The 25,156-nt window shown below is 45.4% G+C and overlaps 2 protein-coding genes across 3 annotated transcripts in view; both read right to left on the reverse strand.

Moving 5' to 3' along the window:
• TMOD1 (tropomodulin 1) overlaps positions 1-13,329 on the reverse strand; it is a 26,591-nt gene extending 13,262 nt beyond the window's left edge. The window contains exons 1-3 of one of the 2 annotated variants that reach the window (XM_039733184.1): positions 13,286-13,329; positions 3,013-3,176; positions 1,024-1,180 (exon numbers count right to left, since the gene is read on the reverse strand). In XM_039733184.1, coding sequence (XP_039589118.1) covers positions 1,024-1,180; positions 3,013-3,132 — 277 coding nt within the window. In that variant the 5' untranslated portion in view covers positions 3,133-3,176; positions 13,286-13,329. Of the gene's footprint in view, positions 1-1,023; positions 1,181-3,012; positions 3,177-9,939; positions 10,233-13,285 lie in introns of those variants that run through there. The other variant, XM_039733185.1, reaches the window with a different exon arrangement.
• Positions 13,330-18,544: 5,215 nt separating this feature from the next.
• The window catches only part of TDRD7 (tudor domain containing 7), a 42,114-nt gene continuing 35,502 nt past the window's right edge, over positions 18,545-25,156 (reverse strand). The window contains exons 12-17 of the mRNA XM_039733170.1: positions 24,313-24,396; positions 24,017-24,151; positions 23,587-23,697; positions 21,683-22,173; positions 21,196-21,356; positions 18,545-19,016 (exon numbers count right to left, since the gene is read on the reverse strand). Coding sequence (XP_039589104.1) covers positions 18,796-19,016; positions 21,196-21,356; positions 21,683-22,173; positions 23,587-23,697; positions 24,017-24,151; positions 24,313-24,396 — 1,203 coding nt within the window. The 3' untranslated portion in view covers positions 18,545-18,795. The remainder of the gene's footprint in view (positions 19,017-21,195; positions 21,357-21,682; positions 22,174-23,586; positions 23,698-24,016; positions 24,152-24,312; positions 24,397-25,156) is intronic.

A 25,156-nucleotide genomic window follows, 5' to 3' on the forward strand; every position in this document is an offset into this window, starting at 1 on the left:
TTTAATCTAAAAATACCACCTCAGATTTTATTAAATGAACAGATTTCCCACAAGCTGTTTTCAAGAGAGCCATGTCGGTCAGTAAGGAGGCATCTTTCAGAAAGACCTTCAGTTAGGAAAGATGTTCATAGGCCCGCATTTTCATGCACTTTTTATTCATACAGGACAACCATTAGCATGAGTAGTGCTAATGCTGCAGGGGGGGATCACAGTACAGAGGGAGACACAACAGCTGAGAGAAGCTGCTGAGAAGCTCCTGGAATGCAGAGGCAAGGACTGACCAGACCGTGTCCCATGTCAGATGATATTTGGAGTTCTAACGGGAACAGGAAAGTCACTTGGATAATGGGTCATATATGAGAAAAACAGCAAAAGATGCCAGAAGCAGAGAAAAAGAAACGAGACAGAGAAAAACCCCTGCTCACAGCCCTCAGGGCTGTGCAGAGCAGGAGTGCAGCAGCCTCTGCAGGGTATAGCGCAGGAAGACACAAACAAGCAACCTGCAGGAGACTGGGAAATAAGGGTGGAGTTGTCAAGAGACTATGAAAACTAGATGGGAACTGCTGGGCCTCATCGTAGCTGCAGAGAGTTTCTTTACAGTGAGAAGCTCACAGAATCAAAATGGAGTGTGAAAGGCAACAGTGAAACATGGAGCTTAACATGAGCAGCTCACAGGAGAACAGGGCAAGGTGGAACAGGAGAGGACAGAAGATGATTTCTTTCCCAGAACCAGATACAGATGCAGTGGCATGGGGATGGGAGAAGGCTGCACAGCGGTACAACTTCTGTCCAGCATTTAACAACATATCAGGTGGTGCCCAAATCAGCCAGCACAGGGGCCTCTTGGGCACACCCCAGTTTAGCACCCCCTGGGCTGGGGCTAGGCAGCAGAGAGAGCAGATTCACCACCCCAGTAGTGTCAAAAAGAAGTTTTATCAACACAGCTCAGACATAACCCTTCTGCAGTGCACCCACTATGGCTCCATTGTGATGCACCCAGCATGGTGCGAGGGATGGCCATACCTCTCTTTTCGCCCGTGAAAGGAACCAAGTCTTCTCTGTCTTTAATGTCCTTTGCCTGCTTTTCTAGGTGGGCCATGAGCTCCTCCCTTTTGAATGGGCCAGTTGGTGGCTTTTGCGTCTGATCCCGCTGCCTGAGCCCGGCTGGCAAAAGTGCATTCTAGAAATGGAGGGGAGAAACATGGGTTATCTCTGCAGGCTACAATCCCCATCTGTCACTCTTCCCTCTACACTGCCCTCATTGCACCACCCTTCTTCCACAGTGCTGGACAATTTGCTTCTCCTTGTGTCAAAGGTTATCTTCATCCAGCCCCACTGATTCCCACATCATCCAAGACATGTGATGCTCCTTCCCCCCTTCAGTTTCAGATGCTGCCCAGTAGCTGTTTCTCTGCAACATCAGCTCCGGTCCTTTCTTTCTGGAAGCTCTCAGCCACCTTCCCCCCACTATATGAGTCTGTCCAAGTGCCCACATTGCTCCATGTGTCCCAACAAGAATCAGTTCAGTTAAATCTCATTCTCTGCTCTCTTTCACAGAGCAGATCAGAGAGTTGTGGTGGTCTCTTCTGCCTTTCAGGATCCATTAGAAAACTACACAGAGAAGATCACTTGGTTGCAGAGCAAAGCCCCTGTGAACCCCAGCTTTTTTCCCAAGCTGCCTCCTTGTTATTCAGTCACGTAAGCCTCCACGGGAAGTTGGTTTGTGCTTGACATATATGGCACGTAAACACCTGCTTATATTTAAATATAGAACAGCCTTAATGCAGTAAGTAAGACTATTCCCAGATTTGACACTAAGCATGTTCTTTAAAGCTTTACTGGATAGAAGTCAACATTTACTTTTTAAGACATCCAAGGTGATGCTGAACAACACACTGACTTTTCCATGCCTGCCTGATAAAAGGAGTTCATTATAATTTATATCTGTATCAGTGAAAAGCCTGGAAAGGAAAATTACTACGAGGAAGCAGTGATACCCAGGCAACCCTGGAGGGCAAGAGAAGTGTGTGAATTGCACAAGCAGGAAGGAGTAGGAGACAGCTTGCTTCCACAGGCTTCATGCCGTGAGAAGCAACTATGCAATCTTCAAGCAGACTACACCTGCACTGACAGATGTCCGTATTATTTTACCTTTCTTCATCTTTCACAGAATGCTGCCTGACTCTTTGTCCTCTGAGGTAGCTGTAACCATCAGCCCATACGCTTAATCCTGGGAGCTAGTTTGTCAGGTCTCAAATATTTTCCTGCATTACAATTAAAAATACTGATGATGCAATCTACATCACCCATCGTTTACTCCAGAAACACTAACTGCATGTTGCAGGAGCAATTTCTCACTTGGCAGTGCCCAAGCTCCTCGAGTAACATTGCCGCAAGCCAGAGGCCAGCCAGTTGGCTCTGCACATCCCTGCAACAGGACAGAGCTGGCTCCAAAAACCTTTCACCAGCTTGGCACCAGCAGACCCCATGTTTGCGTATGTGCAGCTCCTGCTGATGCTAGGAGGGTGCTAAAAATAAACTGTCCCACTTTGCAAAACTCTGGGATTTGGATTTCTGCCTAAATGGAGGAAAATACAAGCCATTTGAAGTTTGTTACCAAAAAACCCAAACCCAAAACACCAAAAAACCCCCAGAAAACCCTAAAACCAAGCAAGCCACAAAGCATTCCCTCCAAGGTGGCCTGCTCAGAAACAGAGATCCATTTTCCACAGGATTACTGCACTGCACCAGCACTGGCTCATATTGCTGGTGCAAATCACAGATGCTCATCACATTGGGAAAAGGGCAGGAAAACAGAAACAAAGATATACATGTAGACTGTGCTTCCAATGGCAAAATATTCTTCTGTGTATCTGCAGCCAGTCTCTTCCACTCTTGCTCCAAGTACAGGCTCTGCAAAGGATCCCACTGAAATACAGACTATTAATGCAGCCCACTCCCCCCACAATTACTAAGATTCACAACCTAATGTCTCAATTAAAAATTACTTACATCAGGATCCAGCTCTTCCAGTTCATTCTCTAACTTCCTGAGCTCCTCCTCTGTCAGAGCTCCAAGGATCTGATCTTCATCTAGGTCTCGGTATTTTTCTAGCTCCTTTCTGTAAGACATCTTAGAGGAGTCCCGTGGGTCTCACTCTCCTGCTGTAACAGAATCTGATATGAAAACAAGAAGCGTTAACTCTGAACACATGAAGCATGACGCTGCAGCCTGCCTGGCTGGGGAACACCGAACACTCCAGAGTTGGAGATTTGTGCTTAAAGCATAGCTGATTCCAAAAGATTGCTCAGGGCCCCCCTTTCATGTCCCACTCGAAGATAATCACCCACAGACGCGAGAGCAGCGCAGCTCCGGTAGCACATCGCCCCACCATGGATTCATGGGACAGCACTGAGGAACGTCTTGGTACAGGACCCTGGCTAGGGATGTCTTTCTGCAAGCAGTGCTAGATGTTAATGTAGTATCCTAGGCACTTATTTATTTGAAGGACAATAGGTCATGAAGCATGCAGCTCTCATGTCCTTACAAGCCCCCAGTAACACTGCCCTGCACATGGCACTCCAGATAACATTGTTACCGGATGAGAAAACAGATTTGTAGCACCACTGAGTACCTCTGAGCCCTGAAAACCTCCACGAGGCTACAGTGCATGGCACTTCTTCCTGTGTTTTAAAGCCACAAGGAGATCAGGAAGTATTATCCACTCAGGTTCAGGAGGCTCCCAGTTAAACGTGGTATTTAGTGACCCACCTTTCCTTGGACAGCACATGTTTGCACTGCTGCCAGCTAAGCAGCTGACCTGTGTGCTACTGCACGTTCTACACCAATCCTTCAAGAAGAGAAGAGAATGGCCTATCTGGATAATCCCTGCTGACCCCAAGGCTTGGCCCATGTCTCCTAATATAATGTGCCATACACAATCATATGCACGTAACTGGACCTCGACAAGCAAAAAGACTGCAAAGAAAAAGGTCAATGTGTTTAAAACATGCAGGTGGGTTAAAAGTACACTCAGCATAACACAAAAAAGCAACCCTGCTCTTTTGCTGAGAGTCTCTTTCTGCTCCACAGCACTGCCTGTACATTTATATTTTTTTGCAGAGAATACCGAGTCCTAGATAATTTAAAGTGACTTTTCTTAAAGTGTTGCTATTCTTTTGAGTGACATTTACATTAAAAATAACAGCAAGGCCTGTGTGTTTTTTACGGAGCCAAACATCTTTTGAGTTTCTATAAATGGTCTCTTTTCAGCCTTTGTGGAACGTCAGAGCCCTATTCTGAATCACATCTTTCCAGCTTTGCTTGTCCCCTCAGGACAGATTATGCTCTTATGATCACTCTTCATTAGTGGAGAAGTTTCTTTATACAAGTTACAACACAGCTGCTGTTGAAGATAGGAAAATTATCTTTAGCTTGGTCACAAAAGGGCACAGTAATGCACACATGCTTGCTCAACAGCAAGCCCTTAAATTTAGAAGCTGTCCTCTTGTCAGATGTTTGGTTCCCACTAGTGTGATGGCAATTCCTGCATCACTCACATTCCTGCCACTCGCCACTTAGGAGGTGAAGCGTGAGGAGATGGTGCCTTCTTGATGGGAGAAACAGCCCCTGAAGCTGCCTCAGCTGGGAACTGAGAGGGTGAAAATCAGCTTTTCGCTGGGCTGGTTTGCTCCAAGGAGCAGCCATCAACCTGTGGGCACCAGAGGCAAGGGCAGCCAGGAGGGCAGAGAGGAAGCACTGGGGCTCAGTGGGTCTGGCTGGGTGATGGGGAAGGAACCCCACGCTGCTGTGCTCCACCAGTGCCCTGAAGCCCTCAGTGCAGGGCTCCCTGTGCTGCGAGGCTGGCGGGCAGCAGCCACACACCGGGCAGCCTACGAGCCATGTCCAGCAGCTCAGTCCCTGCAAGCCTGCCCTTCCTGCAGGCACAGAGAAGGGCAGAGCCTTTACTGCAGTTACCCATGAACACTGAGGCAGGAGATCCTAGAAAAGCATCCTGGACTTGGATCTGGATATGTGCTGTGCTACTGCAGCCTTAGATTGCAGCGCATGAGCCACAACTAGCCTGGATTTCATGTGCCATATGTAGTTTTGACCATTCTGCCATGGAAGGAGCTGGAGCTAGGAGCAAGCAGAAAAGCAGAGAATAACCCACCCCAGGCTGCTAAATTCTCTATAGTGGCTTAAAATTCCTGCCACACACAGAGCAGTATCTGTCTTGGCTAGACGAGGACAACTATTCTCAGAGGCAGCCACAGACCCTTCCCAGGAATGCAGGCAAGACAGCAAGCAGGGGCCTGTCTGGGAGCAGAGTGCAGCCCCGCAGGGTGACCTTGTTGCCTCCCTCCAGAAGGACAGAGATGTCAGCACCGAGAGGCAGGACAGACACGGGATGTCAGTGCACACAGGCAACGCTTCTGGAAAACGCCTCGGGTTTCAAAGCATCTTGCAGAGATATGAAGCCGAGGCTGCATATAGCAAAGGCCCTGAGGGTTGAAGACAGGTGCAGAGCCTGCTGAAACGCAGCTGAAATCCCCGTGGAGAGAATTTAATTTGCTATGTACCCCAGAGAGAAGAGTCGGGGGGCACAGTGTCCTCCCAGACCTGCGGGTGCAGCCTGACGGTGCTGGCGCCTCGCACATCTCCTGCAGAGAGCACACTGGGAGGCTGCTCACAGGAGCACCAGCCTTGCCCGTGGCAGGAGGACATTCTGTTCTGCTCCCCTGCCTGCAGAACCTGCCGTTCAGCACCGTGTCCTCCAGCACGGCCTCCAGGACCAGTATGTTCGCTGGCATTCCCTTATCTCCACATCCCAGGCCTCTTCTACCCTATCTTGCTAATGAGTGCTGGGAGAAAAAGCAAACCAGCCCATCTGCTCTAAATGGAAGGAAGAGGGCTTTGAAGTGCCAGTGATAAGGTAAATTCTGCCTAAATGTGATTGTTTTTGTTTGTACAGAGTACTGAAACACCCACCACCACAAAACAGTTCTCCCTGACTTGTGTGAGTACAAGCATGGTTTAACACAGGTCCCACCTTAGCTGAGCTCAAACTAAACAACAAGATCCTTCAGCACAACTTGAGTTCTCACTCTTTTTCATTAACCCTATCACTCTCCATTCAATCAACCAGGGAGGCATCACAAAAGAATATAATTGCAAAATGCAGATACTGCACAGAACTGACACTGCTGCAGCTTTAAGTCCTCAAAAATTTGAAATTCATATAGACTACAAAGACAGCAAGATATTAGGTGTCTTTGTTCAAAGTACTTGTCAGTCACACAGGAAGACAGCCCAAGCACTTGCACTCAGTAAGTCTGAACAGCACACAGGCTGGAATGCACAACAATTGTTAAAACTGTTAAAGGAGAAAACTTTAATTGGCTGGGAGATAATAAAAGGTCATCTTCAGGAAAGACTGATCTTACCATGAATATGGGAAAACCAAACCAAACCAAACCAAACAACATTGCTAATCTTGAGGGCGATAGAACAGTTTCTTTCTGAAGGATTCAAAAGTGCTGAGCAAACAAATGGATGCTGAAAATAAGTGAAAATGAAAAGCATCCTGTATGACACTGGAAATAATCCTTTCACAGTGCTTTGCACTCGTACAGCCCCCTGCAGCACCATAACCTTTTTGGGGTGCCGAAACCTGAGAGCAGCACTGACGTCTGCGCAGGGAAACGGTGGGAATCCATCTGGGAAAGCTGCCCACGTGGGCCCACTGTTTCACCACCCGCCGAGGGCAGGCATCAGTACTTGGCTGTGCTCTTCAGGTGGGTGAGCAGGGAGGGCAGGAGCAGGGCAGCAATGGGCTTAGGCTACAGCAGGCTGCTCGGGAAGGCTGTGGAGCAGCACCAAGTTGAAGGGTCCGCTGGATTATCCCCCCGTGATCCAACAGCTCCAGGAAAAAGAACAAATGAGGAGAGGAAGAAGTGGGTAAAGTGACAGGAAGAGCAGCAAGACAAATTTGAAGAAAATACAAAACTGTCGCAGTGGAAGCCGCGGGTGCTGTGTCGGGCATGCCGTGTGACACATCTGGTGCATGCTGTGTGACACATCTGGTGCATGTTGTGTGACACATCTGGCCGGGCAGCCCAGCGCCTCCCCGCACACCCTCCCGCGCCAGCATGCCAACAGCAGGACAGCACAGAAAGCACTTCCCTTCAGCAAAACGCAGGGAGAAAGAGCAACTAAGCTCAGCAAAGGTGCAGGGCTTTCCAGGGATAAATTCTGTTATCAGTCCAAGCCAAGCCTGGCTCGGGGGTCTGCCCAGGCTGCAGCGTGCAGCACCATGCCCAAGGCTCGGGACGTGGGAGGGTCTGGGGCATCCCTCGCCACACCCAACAACCACCAAAGGCAGAGGACAGGAATTCTGTGTCCTCTGCCACACAATGAGAGCCATGCCTGAAAAAAAATTAACATCCCTGCCCCAGACAGCCCATGAGTCTACCACAAAAGCTTTCCTGTGCTCTGAAATGTGAAAGCAGACCACGGGGCTTGGGTTTTGGGATAAGGAGGTAGCCAAGCATGACCAGCATAGCTATTGATGATTCTTGAAAAAACTGCCAAGTTTGAAGGCCGAAGTCTTTTCAGGATGAAAGCTGTATTTAAGGAGCAGTGAAGGCAGGAATTCATATAATGAGGGATGGCTTGAAAACTGTTCCTGCTTGACTCACACAGGGTCTTCATTTATGAGATTTTTTTTTTAATAGCTTAAGTATAAATCTGAGTCAAAGTCCAGAGTTACTATTTTGCAGTATAAAAATAACAAACCAATATCAACCATCCCCTCTACAGCTGCTACAATAATAATTTTTTTTTCCTTTGACTTGCAGCATAACTTAAAAGATAAATGCCAGTGGCTGGGATTTTTTTTGATGGAGGAGCTATACATACCTCAAGTAACCATTTCCTATAAATTCAAGAGAAACTAGTAGGTACTTTCTGTGCATACACTTAAATCTCAGTGAGTCACCCAGGTGCAGATCCAAGATGCATGCTGTGCAGATGAGAGGAAAAAATCACCTCCAGCTTTTTTCTAAATAAAAACTGTCTTCTTATGTGGTCAGTCCTCTGACAAACCTTAAAGCCAGTGGTGAACCTTAATGAAATCTCATGCAGGACTCAGACCCTTATTTCTCAGGAAGCTGCACATGTGTGCAAAGGGTCTGTCAGCCTAGAGATCTTCTCTGGCTGACAGTCAGGAAATGAAGGAGAGCTGGGGCACTTGCACAGTGGTCTAAGGCTAGGTGGGGGTTACCAGAAGCACTTGGAGGAGGGATAGCTGTTACACACGTCATGTTGGAGCAGGCAGGGTGGGGATGTACAGATGAAGGAGATCAACCCACCAAAAAGCAAGTCTCTGCTGATTCTCTCCTCCTGGGACAATTTTCAAACCCTGAGCTTGCACCCCAACATAATTAGGTGCTGATGACTCCATGGTCAACTATGCTTCTTGAGTCACTGGGCAACCAGACATAACCAGCTCCCTGCAGTTTCAAGAACTGACCAACAAATTATGGCCAGATCCAGTAGCAACAAGGGGAAAGATGCACATCAGCCCCCTGAGACCACATCTAAAAATGGGAATCTGTGTGAATTGTGCAAAACCCAGCAGGAAATCAGAGCAGAGCCGAGGAGGAGCTGGATCCATCCCCAGTGTCATGACACAGCCACACACAACAGAAGTCTTCACTGGTGGGTGCTTGTGACCACGACTGACCCTGCCCACAAGGGGAGTCAGTGCAGCTGTGCTGGTACAGACGTGTCTCCTACCAGCACATCTCACATGCAAACACCACACCTCGGCCCCACAGTCCCTTCTCTCACAGACACAACAGAGCCCTGTAGTGGCTTTGCTAGCGAGTACATGTCCTGAACCTGGGGTACAGACCTTCAAAAGTTTACTTTTGAATGTACATTGTTCTTCTTAAAATGAAAGGAAGATAAATGCCTAAGACCAGTCCTTTAGGGTAATGGGCTCCTGCACGTTTCTGTAGATCCCTTTTCAAGCAGATCTCATTTTATAGTCAGAAAGGAAAGCATCATTTTAACAAGCCATAAACACACAGCCAGGCTGCAGCATCAAGTACTGTTGGCCTGCCTGGGCTCTACACCATCTCCTTGAATGTACAAGATGATGAAAACTCTAGTTAAAGCTACAAAAGACTTTTGCTAGACTCTGCTCTAGGTTTGGAGTCCAAGATGCATTAGGAAGTGTCCAGCCAGGAGACCTACGTGGGAGACCCAAAGGGGACCCTCTGCTTAACACCCCTGAGCATGCAGCTGGATGCTGCAATGCAATTTGATGTCTGCAATAGAAGACAGGTCTTTCCAAACTGAACAAGCAAAAGGAATTGGACTTATTCAGTCTGGAGAGGGGAAGACTGCAGAGGAACCCAGCCGCAGTCAGTCATGTGCTGCCTAAAGGGAAATGTTTTTTAAAGAAGAAAAACCACAAATTCTGGATGAGGAGGGTGGACAGAGAAAAGACAGGGGATGCTCTGGATGGTGAGAAGCTCTGCCATGTCAGATGTGGAAAGCAGAGCACACACTCTCATTGCTCCAGGCAAGTCAGCCATCAACAAGAAAGACTGAGGCACGCTCAGCCTCTTTGCAGGAGGCTCACTCTCAAGCAAATCCAACAGCAAATCTGCTGTCCCTTCAGGAAACTGAAACTTCTCCAAGGAAGATCTAGGTTTCCTCCCAACTAGCAGCTGTTAATCTAAGACATCCTGAAATTCATATTTGAAAGGAAACATCTGGAAGAAAGCATTTTGTGTCTCTCAAAGCACATGACTTCTGACTCTTGAAGTGACATACCAGCCATGCAGAGCATGTAACACTATCTGGAGTTACCACCACTACCCAAACCCCTGCAGCAGTGAAGTCCAATAGGCCATAGGCAAGACTTACTGATGATGCAGCTTTACTCCCATGGATAGATATCCTCATGTCAGAGCTGACATTCCCATCCTTGACAGCTCCACAGCAAACATCTTGTTGTCTGAGGTGATGCACACACTGGGGAAGGCTCCTTGCACTCAAGGTAAGTAACCTCTCCCTTTATCCACTAGTGCTGAGGAAAGTCTCACACTGCTTGTACTCTCTTCAGTCTTCTCAGCTCACCCAGCTCCTCACCCAGTATCCAGAAACTGCCTGTATCTCCTGGCTCTCCTGCTGTCACTAGCCCTGCAGCCTGCAAGCCACACAACTCAATACTGGTGCTCACCAAGTGGTCTTTGTCATCAGCAAATAGCCTGGATGTTTGGTGACCAGGCCAAGAACTAACAAAGCCCAAACACAAAGCATCCCAGCTGTATCTCCCCCACTTCACATATTTTTAAGACACACATTTGTAAACAGAGTTATGTGTTCTCCTATTTGGGGTGAGGTTCTCTCATGCACCTGGCATGCACTGAGTTGTTTAATTACTAATCCCTGCAAAAAGCATGTGGGCACACTTGAGTCATTAGTGACACTCTGCACCCAGTTCCTGCTCTGTAACTTGAACCCTTCCACTTGGAACCTTCACAGCCAGCACAATCTCCTCTGGAAAGTGATCCTGGGTTTCTTACTGGGTTTCTCTTAGTCCTCAGACGGACACCCCTGTTTCTGTGACACACTCTGGTTTTGCAGGGAACCTGATGGGTGCATTGTGAACACAGGAGCAGAAAGACTCCTTTCTTGCACTGAGCAGTGCCTCACATCCTCAGACAGGCAATGGCCATGTCCTGTAAAAGAGCCCTGCCAGACTGCCAAAGAGCCAAAGGACAGTGTGCTGTTAGTAACCCATGAATGTCTGCACATCCCAATCCCACCCTGCTGCTAGCGTGGCTGAAGCACAGGGAATGGCAGTGAAATGCCCTACCAAGGTGCAGCTAATCAGCCCCAGACAGGCTGATGCTTAATTAACACGGAAGCCCAATGAGCGCTGTTCCAGCAGCAGTGAGTATGCAGGGTGCACCAAACCTGAACGAGGCACTTAACAGAGGCAAGACCCCCACACCATCCTGCAAGGACTGCAGACGCAAAGAAAACAGCTCCAGCTGGGAGAGCTAGCAAGCTGCACAGAGCCTGCATGGGCAAGAGCTCTGGGGAGCATCACTGCAACCTTGCTTCCAAGCTTCTCCCCAGGCTGCTGCCAGCCATAGTGTCCTGGGATGTACAGGCTTTGGTCTGAGCCAGGATAACCTCTTTTATGAGTTTATCTCATTCACCATGAACAAGTAGGAAGAATTCCCTCCCAGGAGGGTGATGCAGCTCTAAGGCAAGGCTTCATGAAGTGGGGGAATCTCCGTCTTTGGGGATTTGCAGACACAGGCCATGTGAAGCCAGAGCCTTCCTGTCTGAGGAGAGGTCTGCTGTGAGGTGGGGATGGGCTAGAGAGCCACAGAGCCTCCCTGGGGCTGCACCCACGTGCCCAAGGACATGGGGGCATTTAGCACCTTGGAACACAACTTTCTGTCCTGTTTCTTCCAAGAGCCTGGTAATTTTACCAAGTGAAGACATTTTGCTACAGGTCTCTGTCTGAATAGAGGAGTGAAGACAGTCTTCCTAGCTCATGATGTGCAAATGACTGTCAGCTACAGAGGAAAACAACCAGAAGGCAGATCAGAGTTTCCTTCCCCCAAGCTGTGCCTTCGCAAAAACTCCACATACCTGAAAAACAGTGAAGCAGCACACAGAAAAGTACAATTCACCTGAAAACACTACATTTAGTAGCACACTGCTCTGGGTAATAGGAGTTACACATCTGGCAACAGAGGACTGGTGCTTCTTACAAAAGGTTAATTCAGGATCTTTTGTGAAGATAAATCAAACGGCCCTTTGGGTGAATGAAAGTAAAACTAGGGGGAAGAAAATCAGTAATGAGATAGACCAGACTATTTCCATATCTGTTTGGCTTTCCCAAATACAGTAAGGGGGTGAGGGGGAAGCAACATATTTCCAATATTATCCAAAGCCACAGTATCTGGAGAAAAGGCAGCAGATCATCACAGCTGAGAAGAGTGTGAAGAGCAAGATGAGTCAGGCTGGAAGACAATGCAGTGCTGGAGGAGGGGTGGGGGAAGAGCCCTGACGGGGGGGGGAAAACAGAGACTTTGAAATGAGAAGCAGCGAGCCTGTGATGCAGCGTGCTTGTTGGAATACCCAGACGTGCGTGCATTAGGGCAACAGGTACAGAGGCTGTAGAGACAGCACTGCAAAAGGCATTTGGCTTCGGGCGCTGCAGTGCGAGCAAGGTGGTGTTTGGCTTTCATGTTGTAGCCCAGCTCCTCCTTTCAAGAGGGCAAAAGAGCTCGCTACTATAACCTGAAGTAGGTGTTCCATGCCCAAAAAGCTTGCCCAGTATTTGCTCTATCAGATAGTCTGAGAAAAGGTGCCATCTCTCAGCATAAATCTTGAGGAAGTCACTCTTCACTGCTGCATGATCTGGCAGGTCACACATGAGAAAGGGATTAAAAAAAAAATTAAAACTCTTAAAACCAACTTCAGTCACATGGCTGAACACTCTTGTGGCTCAAGGCCCAACATCCAAGGAAAGATGTAAAGCGAGTAGAAAGGACCTCCACATAAGGGGGGAGCAGCTGGCTCTGAAGGGAGGCAGAGGGCTGTGGATTCTGCCCAACAAACCATCCATGACTATTTAAAAAGCAGAGGGCAACAAATGAGCACACGAGTGAGAGCAGAAGCTGTGTCCATCTGAGCGAAGAAAGGTTATCTTTTAGGATAGACAATGCTTTTCAAGGCAGTCACTATTTCAAGCTGGAGAAAGTAGGACCAAGGCAAACACAACGAACGGCCTCAAGGAGCCTCTCCCCCTGCTAATTTCCACTTTTCTCTTACAAACGCAGCACAGCTTTCTAGCGATTCATTTTCTGGAAAACTGTCTCCCAGAAGGGGTCCCTGGATTACAAGCGCAAGTGAAAACAGTAAAAAAGGACTCTCGGTGCCCTCTGCAACCCGCTCAGCACCGCGCCGAGCCCTCTCCCACCATGCCCACCGGGATTTGCCGCGGACACGCGTGAGCGCCGCCGGCTGCCATCCATCCCAGCGCCTCCGCTCCCGGCCCGGGATCCCGGCTGCCGCAGCGCCTGCCGCCGGCTCCGCGCATCCCGGCAGGCAGGCAGGCAGGGAGGGCGACCCAGCGCCCAAGCAGTGCCCTTGCTACGCGCTGCCCGGACCGCTATTTCTGTCCGTGCTGGCCAAATGCTCTGCCCCGATACGGGCCGGGCCCGCCGCCCCTTCGCCCGCTTACCGCACCGTGCGCCGAGCCGAGCCGAGCCGAGCCGAGCNGGCCGTCACTCAGCGGGGCCGGCCCCGCCGCCCCTCCCGGCCGGGAACAGCTGCGCCCGGCGCGGCCCCGCCCGGCCCGGTTTGCTCCGTCCGTACCTCCGCCCGCACTCGGGGCGGCAAGCGCGCTCCGTGCATCCCCAGGGCGGCTGCGGAGGGTGGCAGCAAGGGCAGCGTTTGTTCCCAGAGGGTCTTTCCGGCTTTTTAGCGAGTCAGACACGCTGGAGCTTGCCTTTTGTCCCGTGGCAACGTCCTTCACAGATGCTTCGGCAAACTGCTTTTTTTTGGGAAACCCCGCAAGTTATACACGCATCTTCTTGGGGATCCACGACACTGTAGAGCACCCTGAGACTGCGGCTGGAACAACTCCTTCCCGGGAGAAGTGGTGCAGCGCTGGGACAGGGGGAGCAGGGAGCCGCAAGGCTCAGCCAGAGGAAGCCCTGGCCCCCCCGGCCTCTGGCTGGACGGCCCCACTACCAGCACTGCAGGCGACCTGTTGCTGCAGTCATGGGCACTTTATAAACGCTACTTCCCCACAATTGCCATCTGTATCTATGCACCTACTAATCCCGCGCCTTACTTTACTCCCTGTCAGTTTGCCCCGTACATCCAGCGACAGCCACTAGAGCTGCTCCAAGTCTGCAGTCAGCCCAGGAAAGCTGCCTTCCAGGAGACCCTTCTGGTATCAAGTTCTAACATTGCTGCCAAATCTCCTTTCCCCTGTGTCACCTTTGAGTCACTTCAAAGCCCCATGGATTTATCCTTTAATGATTTTTTACCAAATCTCCCAAAAAGTGTCAGCCCCAAGCTGCTCCTTGGCTCTGCTGTCTAGTCTCCACCAGCAGCCACAAGCCAAGAGTGGAGAGGTTTACCAGAGGTGGCCAGTCCATGTGAACGCTTCTCTAGCCCCGTACTTCCCAAACCCTAGTGATGACCTTCATCTAAAAATGTCCCCAGATGCCATGAGAGAGTACATGGCTTTTTTTTTTACATGACCTGCCTGGCACTGAAATTCCATGTCCTGTGGCATTTGGAGGAAGATTTGCAGTTAGCTCTGAAAATACTGCTCCCAGCTAGGACAAAGGAAGGATACAAACGGGGGCTGTGCCAAGCACCAGACTCAGTGCAGGTCTCCTTGAGGCGAGCAGGCCCAAGTCACTGGCATCATCCCAGCTGCTGGCAGGAGAAAAGAGGGTGTTTAGAACCACCCAATTCACCCAAATGCCTGTTTGTCCAGGCTAAAGAAGCCTGACAGACAGGTACAAGATCAGACCTGGATGCCAGTTTCCCTGCCACCTGTTCACCAAGTGCCTTTCTCCAGGGCATGCAAGCTGGGAGAAGCTCAGGAATTGATCCACTGGCACCACTGAGCTTCTCTACATGCCCACAATGGTTTTGCACTCAGAGATACATTTGATACACTTTTTTTAAAATCCCATCTGGCTGCTGTCAGATGTAGCTTTGTGGGCATCAGAACCTCATCCGAGGTGTCTTGGTCCCCGCAGAATGCACTCAGCCTGTCTCCATCAGGCCAGATATGGACCCAGGTTCTCAGCACATTTATTTTCAGTGCATCAGTGGTAGCGGTAATCTTAGCAGTTTGCTGTGACACACTGCGGTAAGGAATGCTGCAGGTAATGTACACTGTAGCACCTTTCACAAGACACCAAGTTTCACTAACCCAACTACACAAGACTCTCAAGGAAGTGGCTGGCGTGCTTGAAGCATGTCCATCAGGCCACGGGCTCCCCTTGCCCTAGCCAAGCTCCAACTTCACAGAGCACCACAATTCTCCTGTTTAAGAATTCCAGTCCAACTTGAAAACATCAGCAAAGAAAAAAAGATCACAAACGGGAGCTTTCAGGCTTTATGAAGGTTTAAAGCGATGGTTTTTTCATAGCATGATTTTTCTTCACTTTTCTCATCCAACACAGACAGCACATGAGAATCCAGGCTTTCAGAATTGTCTGATGCACAACTGTGAGGACAAAGGATGAGTGTGGTGAAAACACAGAGACAAAAGATCTTTGCAATAAAAGTCTTCCCAAATGGGGAAAGAGTAGTCCAGGATTGGAAACCCTAGGGATAGGAATTAATTTTGAGATGGCAAAGAGGGTTCTCATGTTTCTCTGACAAAACAAGAGTTCCTCAACATGAGCTGGAGTGAACACACTGGGAGATGAAAACAGGTAAACTTAAACTTTGTCAGCTTAACAAAATACAGCTGAGATTGAATAAACAAAAAAGAGGAGGTTTGCAAGTGCTTATTGTTAACAGCCTTGGGTAAGTAAGAGATCTGCTTTGTTTGTTTTAGTTATTACAGCATCTGTTTTCTCTAGCTAATGAAGGATCATTTTTCATTTTTAAAAATTTACAATGATCCACAAAACATGTTTAACAAAGCTGCATTCCCCTTTTCTGGTTGTAAAGTTATCCTGGGTGGGGTCCCAAGACTTAGACATTCCAAATCCACATTCCAAGGGATGATCAGCTTCTGCAGATACATCCTACATGGTTTTGGCATTTATAGTGAAACTGGAGTTCCAGTGAATTCCCTGGCTGTGCCCCTTTCTTCCTGCAACTAAAGCTTTTACATGCCTTGTTTTATCTACATATAAAAATAGTTACCAGTGAAAAATTCAGAAAGTGTTCTCCTCCTTAGCCTTTTTCCAAGCAGACAAACTGCAAATCCTACTATTTAAACCAATCTTCCAAGACATCGCTGTTGCTTTCATCTGGATTCCCCGTGATTAATCCACATCTTTCCGGGAGGACAGTGCCCAGAACTGCATGGAGGGTTCCAGTGAAGCCTTTCTAATAGCTGTCAGAATGGAAAGTAACTCCACCACCTGTCTGATTCAGACACGGGCTGTGGATGCAGCCCTAGTGAAGCGCCATGCATTCATGAAGAGAAAAACCATTCACAACCACCCGCAACACTGACTGCTGAAACACTGAAGAACCACGCAGCATTCTGTGTGCATTAACAACTTCACAGAGCAGGCATGTCTAGTACCTCCTGGGGACAGCAGACTAACTAATTGTTATGCTATTTCATGGCTTGGAAACCTCAGCAATCCTGAAGTGTTCAATATTGTGTACGCCCAACGTGCTCTGCATGTTTTTCAGAGCAGAGCACAAAATGTGTCAAAGAGCACTAGCAGGTCAGCTAGCAAATGTCTGACAGGATCTTACGTGGGGTAAGAGAGCAACACTACAAGCAGGTGTAAAATTATAGTTCTGCACAAGGACAGAGCAGTACCTGTACTATAATGGACCAGTAGTGGAGTTGCTGAAGGCAGGGGTGGTACTGTATCCTGGGAATGAAGATGGAGAGACACATCAGTGCAGCCCCTCTGGATACAGCATATGAATGGAACGCAGCGTGTCAGTAACTTTGGGTTGGGTGTACGCTCCATGCATGCACAAAAACCATGTGAACAGCAGTGCCCGAGGGCTTGCTGATCTGTTAGACTGCAGTCTGCTTTACCAACACACAAAGCAGCTTCTGTGAACTCCAGCACTGAGCTGCGCAAATGCGTGGGACTCTAGGATTGTGCTCTTGCTTCTGACCTGGGCTTTTTAGCCACCAACAACCAAGCAGAGGGGGAGGCATATTTCAGAAGGGGCACACAAGTTTAGAAACCATCTTGAGTCTCTTGAACATCTGCCAGGGTCTGTCCTCTAATACTACAAGTGAAGTCACAAACTCTGCCTCATCAGTGCAGAGGTGCAAGTAAACTTCTGACAAAGAACAGATCCTCAAACCTTAAGGGATGCAAACACAGCCCAGGTATTTCTCATGAAACTTTAAAGTTCCAGCAAAATGCTCTATTGCCATGAAAATGGCTTGCAGCCATTAGCCTGCACAACTGTGAAGGTGAGATATGGTCTTACTCACATAGGAAATCTCTCTTCAGGAGCTCAGGGGAGTGCTTGTCATTCTACTGCCCTACATCATTGAAATTTTCCGACTCAGAACCCATCCTATACAGAGGGAAATTTGCATTGACGTTTATCTTACAGTAGTTCACCACCACATGACTTACTTCACTTGCATTCTTCACCTTCTCTGCCATGGCAGCTGAAGTTGATTAATATGAAAAACTAATTTTATCTTCATTGTTAATACTACCTCTCTCTTAAGTACACTTAAAAGTCTCAGCCTCAGCACACTTAAATATGGAGAGGACCACGTTTAAGTAGCAATTTGCATTAGAGTAGCAGTTTGCTGGTTTATCACTGCCCACTCTCATCATAAGGGCTCTGCTATACCCAGTGTACATCCAGAGAGAGAGACATGCACCAGACTTCCAAGAGGACTCCTTGCTGCTTAGCCCAGACCACCATCATAATTTGACTAAGGGAGTGCAAATATACATACTGAAACAGCTTGTTTGCTCAGATTATTTGTATGCATTTTCTCTCTCCCACCCTACTATTACACATGCATGAGTTGTTTCTCTTTCTGTCCAGTCTCCTGTACTCCTGAAAAAAGCATTACAGCAGAATTCCTTAGCTTGGCTTGTATAGTACTAGAAATACTACATAGCCATGCACAGCAGAAAAAAAATCCCATTGCTGCCATTCATTGTGTAAAGCTTTAATATTGTGTTTAACAATCTCAAGGGACTATGGCAAGCAAATTTAAATTGATACAGCAGACTATGAAATACAATCATGTCTACACCTCCTCTAAATATTTCTAAGACCAAAAATAAAGTAGGTTCCAAAGATGGCTGAAAATACTGTGTTCAAAGGACTTTAAGCAACCATCTGCATGCTTATAGGATACTGCTTTCTCCTGTCTCCAGGGAGCAGAAGTCCTCTGAAGATTCGCAGCAGCATACATGAAAACAAGCTATCAAAAAATGAGGGAAAGGAATGCTTTGAATTTCGCAGCTGGTCAGAGCGGTGGTGTGAGGAGGGGAGCAGAGAATTCATTGAAGTGGTATCACTGCTAAAGAACAGCAAACAGAGCAGTAAGTACACAAAGTGCACAGCTGTCTGTGAATGCTCCACCCCACAAATGCCGTATGCCAAACAAGGCACTATTCAAAGCTTACCAAGTTATGGAAAAGGGAAAAACTCAACAATAATGCATGTCTCTGACAATAAATTCAGAAATAAAAAACACTTGTTAAGGAAGGACTACCCTGTAATGACTCTGAGTAACAGCTATGAGATAAAAATCCCTCCAAAATTAGGGAATGATCACAAGAACAAAACTGAACATTGTTTTATTGATAAATAACTTTTAAAATAATTTAACTCAAATATTCTAGCATTACAATGGTAAACAACGTGAAAATTTTCAGAAAGTCAACTGAAGTCAACAGAATCCAAACTTGTTAAACAAACACAGATTTTTCAATTTTATCCCCATTATGTCTTCAAGGCCATGTAGTAGTTATATTTCTTTTCAAAGCCTGTTACTCATTTTATTGCTAAGCTGCTACATTGCAGAAGTGATGATTAATCACCCTTTGAAAATTCCACAAGACTTTGAGACACAAAATCATGAATCCATGTATCAATATGTGGAAGAGATGTGTCCACAAGAAAAGTCACTATTTTTCGATCCCAAGAGTTAGTGCTGTCATTAACTGCCTGTATCTGTGCCACAAAAGGTTTCTTCTCTACAAGATTCCGAAACACTATTGATGCCTCTTCTGACCACTGCTGGCTTTTCACTCCTAGGAAAAATGTAAAGCAAAACAGAAGGTCATTTATAGAATAGAACAATTTAAGTTTAAAAGAAGTGGTGTGAGTTTAAATACTTGACAAAACAGATTTTAAAGTGCTAATGCATACAACTTAAATCTAGAAAAGAAACACAAGCTCACTCATCTCCCACACAAACAAGCTTAATTATTACATGGACTAGGACACTTATTTTTTCTTGAAGTCTAAGGATAATGATGTGTTTGCAGAAGTGAAAGGCAAATGCACTGACTCACTGAGCAATTTAGAGAATATTAGCTGCCTTGCATGACCAGGGCTTGTGAGGAACCATGACAAAAACGAAACTACAGACCCTCTCAAAACAAACTTCCTTTATCTTCAGCCTGAGGGTGCTGACATTACTTGTCCCGTTGGCCTTGCTTTAGATTTTCTTCATCTCAAAGCAGCACCAGTTACTAAAACACCTGCCAAACCTTCAAGTCCCAAACAAGACATAGAGAGAACAGAAACAAAGAGAAATTATGCCTAAATATCTCACAACTGCTCTTACTTTTTTTCAGAGTAGTATCCCACAAAGTCAAGTCTGCTGGGACCTGAACAGGTTTTTGAATATGGGTGCAATCCACCTAAAAATAAGTGGCTCCTGCAGACTTGGGATTCAGTTTCCCAGACCACTGCTGGTGTATGGGACATAGGGGATCCTGTGCATCCCTGGCATCTAGATACAGGGACTCAAGTATTATGGTGGAATACCCAAAAGCCACTTGATGGACAATAGAAGCACAACAGCAAAATGACAATACTTTGCTTTTACTATTAGCAGCAGCTTGCCACTGACAGGACAACACAGGAGCACAGCTGCCTGCAGATTTCAAAAGGAATTAAAAGTCAATAGTTAATCAACACTTAAGGAAGAGTAATTAATGCTAGGAAAGCGTTATGCAAATGCGAAAGCAAATGGGATTTTACAAGGAAACAGATCAGTGACTAAGAGGCATGAGACACAAACACAGAGACAAAAAAATTGGAGGAATAGCAGGACAATAGTTACTGATCTTCCAGGCTCGGCTGGCCTGCTTTGACAGTATGAAGCATTTCAGAGGCAATTTAGCTAGCTGCTTGGGAGACCCAGTGAAGCAGGAAAAGTGGATGTCTTGCAGACTTGCTGAGCTGGATCCTCCAGCAGACAGAGCTAGAAATCAGCCACATTACAGCACTGCACGCCGAGGACCCCACCCTGCTGGCAGCACATCCATCACACATCACTAGTTTAAAAACAATCCCCAAGGTCACTCTGAGGCTATGCAGGAAAGCAAACCCACAGAAGGCACATGGCACTAACTCTGTCACCTGTCACTTCCAACAAGCATATTCTGTGACTGAAATCTAGAGCAGTGCTGACCAAACAGCATCAGAAAGCAGCAGCTGACTAAGATGAGACGTATACACCCAAACATAACACAGAAATGAAGGAAAAATTTTGAAATTAAAGAAAAGACAGTAAGGAGAGATCAAGTTTTATTTTTGAAATTCTCTCCGAAGCATGCACACTCTCTATGTGCCATATTCTCAAGGAAATTATCTTATCTAAGCTTATTGAAAGCTCCATCCCCTCAAAGAGTTCTTTGTTTGTTTGAGAAAACCAGTATACTTCAGGCAACTCTGGATTCCAAATATGCACTGGAGTACTGTAAATTACAATAAGGTCAAGATATATACAAAAAAATCCTCTAGAAATTCAACATCTAGGTTTGTAAGTTTATGTAAACTGTGACAATGGGGACATTAGGTTCTTACCAACAGACATCATAAGACACACTTTCACACTTGGTAATTGTTTATGTTAAAGGATCCAAAAAACATTACATTTTTATTTCCCTGTGTCTTTTGCATAGTAGATATCACACACATTAAATGATAAATTTTATAACCATGAAAAGCAGCTGCTGGGAAAGTTTAAAGAGTCTTCATTTTCAAAGACAGTATCTTAAAGTGCTGCATTAAATTAAACAAACAAAAATAATTACACAGAATCATCACGCCTATGCCAAGAATAAAAGCAGGACATAAACATGTAGAAAAAACCCAATTATATGACCTTTGACTTTTTTCCATTTTACATTTCTGTTCATCTCATATGCCCACTGATGTAAGACTTTAACAAAACAATTGCAAATGCTTGATACCTACCTGCAAGTTGAGCTGTGATAGCTTGGAAAGGTAGTCTTCTGAACGTATCTAGGAGTGGCTGTACTTTACCTACGCTGACAAACTCATGTTTGCCATAGTCCAGCTCATACACTGACAAAAACCCATTTCTAAGAATCCCTTTTATTATGACCCTGTACCACCTAAAAGGGGGAAGAACAAGAACAGACCATTTGAATTAATATTCACACACTGCCAAAGCACCAGGAAAACAATGCACAACCAGAAGATCTTAACCAACATGTCTCAGGCTTCCCAAATCTAGATTTAGCTGAATAAAAGTCAACTATCCCAGCTATAATCTGGAAGCATGAAGAGACTGCAATCTCATTTACTCCCTTAATCTCTCAGACATCATTGGACATCTGCTGTGTTGTTAACAATGCGGACTAAGCAAAACCAGGCTTGCATAGCTTAGCAGAGTTAAGCTTGCTTTCAAAGATTTTAAGTAATTTAGGTATCTACTTACTCATCTCCAATTTTAGCTGCATACAGCTTATTTTTTTCAATGGTCACAGGTTTCTCTTCTGCCCTGCTGTAGTACAAGATCATTTCTTCCATTAGGGTGTAGAGATTGTTTAGCTCATTCCAAGGCTGGACAACAAAATGACCGGGATGGCAGGCCACCGAGACGTAGACATCCATGAGGTCACCAGGCTTTGGCAAGGGTAGAGGAGGCGGCAGCTCAGTGGTGGACACTGCACTGACGGGTTCTCTGCCTGAATCAGGGAAACCCTTCTCCAGCTTCCCACTAGGTAACTGCAGAGCTGGAACAGCATCACCTACAGCTTTTGTGAAGCTAGTCCCACTGGGTGCCACACTCAAGAAAACATCTTTCTGATGCTTCCACAAGTCTGCATTTTTGATCTGTCTATTGATGCTACGATCCATGTCTGGGAAATTCTCTGGAGCAAACAAGTAGATGTGTGCAATTCCATTTGAAGCATCCTGTTTAATCACCTTGGAACACAAAGTACAGTTTAACAACGAGTAAGTAACTATTAAAGGAGCATCTGATTTTGTACAGAAGGCTAAAGCAGTTCATTGCATTTAGGCACAGAAACATTTTCAGTGTTCTCCTAAAGATATTCAAGAAGTTGTGGGTAATAAGCTGTTTACAGCAGATAAAAAGATAAAAAGCACCTGCAGCAATTCCGTTAACTTAAAGCAAACACAAAACTTGAATTTTGTTACATCCAACAGGTACAATCACAGTACTGCATGTAGAATTCTTGTTTACAGAAGAATAGTAGCCAGTGGCCACACAGATCTAAACAACTCATTAAATAATAACACCTAATCCTTTAAACTATCTTCCAGTCATTATGGGAAATGAGGCCTGCTAAATTAGATGAAAAAAAAAAATCTTCCAGGTTTCTCTCACATGTAGTTTTCAATCACTGACATAAAAATATTTCCTATTTACCATCAGATATGCTAACATTATTAATAGTAAAGCACTTAAATTTCAATTTGACAAAGTAAGCAACGTTGTTTTAAAGATGCTTCTGTTGATGCTCCTAGCCAGGAAAAAACTTTCTGCAATTAGAGCATGCATCTGTTCTCTATTATTTAATACAGTAAAAACTAGCACCAACTTCAAACTCTTTTGGAAGAGTATGTCTAGAAAAGCCAGGTGCAACAGGTGTAAATCTCAGAACAGAGGTCTAGACTAAAGCAAGCAAGAAGGTTATAGAAAGCTATAAGCACTTTTTCAAAGTGTCTGACAGTAGCTGGAATCAAAAGGTTAAGAAGAAATTATCTTTGTTTACTCTGTAGTTATACTAGATTAACTTTAGAAGAGTATTTTCAGTTAGTTAAACTGGCTAGTATACATTGCAAATGGAAACAATTTTACCTCAAAGATAAGAGAAATTCTAACTATATAAAGCATGTACTAAAACAAAGCCAATTAGAAAAAGGAAACAAAAAATAAAACTGCTTTCAAAGACTAGAAGGAGAAAAAGCTTTGCTCACCAGAGGCATTAAAGTAATTCAAGATTAACTCAGAAGCTGAGTATTTTTGTGTCCTGAAATATGACAACTGCGTTTCTTTCTTATCAGTGGCAAAATAACCCTAGTTGCGTATTTGGACTTGGACAGCAAAATGTGAACAACTGCTGTGAAAATTGCTAAATTCACAGAAGAGGGGAAAAGAAAATATTCTAACAGGCCTAAGCAAATAAGTTTTATAACAAATTTGCTAAGAAAAGAACTTTGTATAGAATTTATGTCCTTCAGCTGGTTACAAACTTCTACACTTCTGTAACCAAAACCAATTTGATGAGTTGTTAAGCTTTTGAAGTTGTTCTTCAAATGCTCTTTCCACATGCCTATGCGAGTTCAGGTCTTTTAGGCATTTTGACTACTTACCTTCATGCTAAATTCAGGACAATTTATTACAGCATCTCTCAGCCACAGTACAGCATCTGGAGTCCACATGCCAGTGTTAGGAGGCAGATCTGCCAGACAGCACTTCAAAGCCTAAGAACAGAATTAAGTATACAAGGTATAATTTAGTAATATGAAAGCCGGTACAATTCAGGGAATAATGCTGACAGAGGCAATCACGTATGACAAAGAGAAAGAGAAAGAGCAAAAACGCAAATCCAGTACCATGACACATGCATAACATCCACCAACTCACAGGGCTACACTGTGATTTATTTCAGGCAAAGATGCATAATAAAATGTTGAATGCTGTGAAACAAAGCAGAATTTCAGTGCATAAACCTTGAACCAGCAGCACTATAAACACTCCCAAAGAGATAGAATACAGGTTAACTTTAACATGTCTTTATACCTGAGGAGGTATTGCAATTACTTCTTTCAGGAATTGCGGTGGGATTTCTTTGAGCTCTGATACTTTTACAGTTGCAACTGTTCCACTATCCATAAATTGCACATCAAGTGCCCGTCTAGTGTGAATAATTTTTATCTGAAAGAAGAAAGCAAGAGTATAATTTTGAGGTTAAAACCCAACAGTGACACACACATTATAAAATATTTCATAGAAACGAAACATTCAGAGTGAGCTGAACAAAAAGAAAAGACATTTCTATGTGGGCAAATTCTAGCTGCTTTTTTAATACTTCTTACCTCTACACGTGCCAATTTTCCTTTGGAAGGAAACAAGCAGATTTTGCCACAGAAAGGTAGCAATACATTGAACTCAGATGTTTGCTGCAAATATAAAAACAGGAGTCAAAAAGCACACAGCTATTACTATCTGGCATTCATCTAACCATTTCAAAAGCAACACATGGCATAAACAGTACTGAGAAAAAAAAGCTCTGTTTCAAATAAAAAGTATCTTTCCGGCTTTAGAAACACTTCTTATCACACACATTGCTTTAAGCTTCCCCAGTTGGTATCCTTTTCATCCCAAACTCTGTATCTTACAGGGAAATTGGGAGAACATGAAGTGACAGGGGTAAAAAGCCACATTTGGAAATAGACTAGGAAATCACCAACAATTACTTGACTTGCAAAGTGAGAGCAGTTAAGAGCTATGGCAGACAAGTGAAGAAGCTCCTAGGTTATATTCTAGAACATACAATTTCTTGAGACATATAACAACCCAAATTTCTGCTAACTCAAATGAAAGTCTCATAGGGGTGACAGGCACCATGACAATCCTAAATAACATAACAAGACAATGGCTACCCTACAAGAAGTAGGGAAACTCTATTTGAAGAACAAGCAACACCTCACTAGGTTTAAATTCTTGGGCAAAATGAGTTAAAACCCTCCAGATAAGCTGCAAAGCCTGATATTAAAAGAATTTGAAGAACAATCTCTTTCTTTGATAGCAGCAAGAACAAAACAAGCACTCTCTCTCCCAAGTATACCAACTCTTGAAACACCTATATGGCTGCCTTCCTTAGTGTCTTTGTGCTGCTAAATATTTTAGCAACTTTTAGCAACCTGTGTTGCTAAACTT

Source organism: Passer montanus, unplaced genomic scaffold (genome assembly GCF_014805655.1).
Source record: "Passer montanus isolate IOZ18808 unplaced genomic scaffold, ASM1480565v1 scaffold84, whole genome shotgun sequence".
In the NCBI taxonomy this organism is placed as follows: Eukaryota; Metazoa; Chordata; class Aves; order Passeriformes; family Passeridae; genus Passer; species Passer montanus.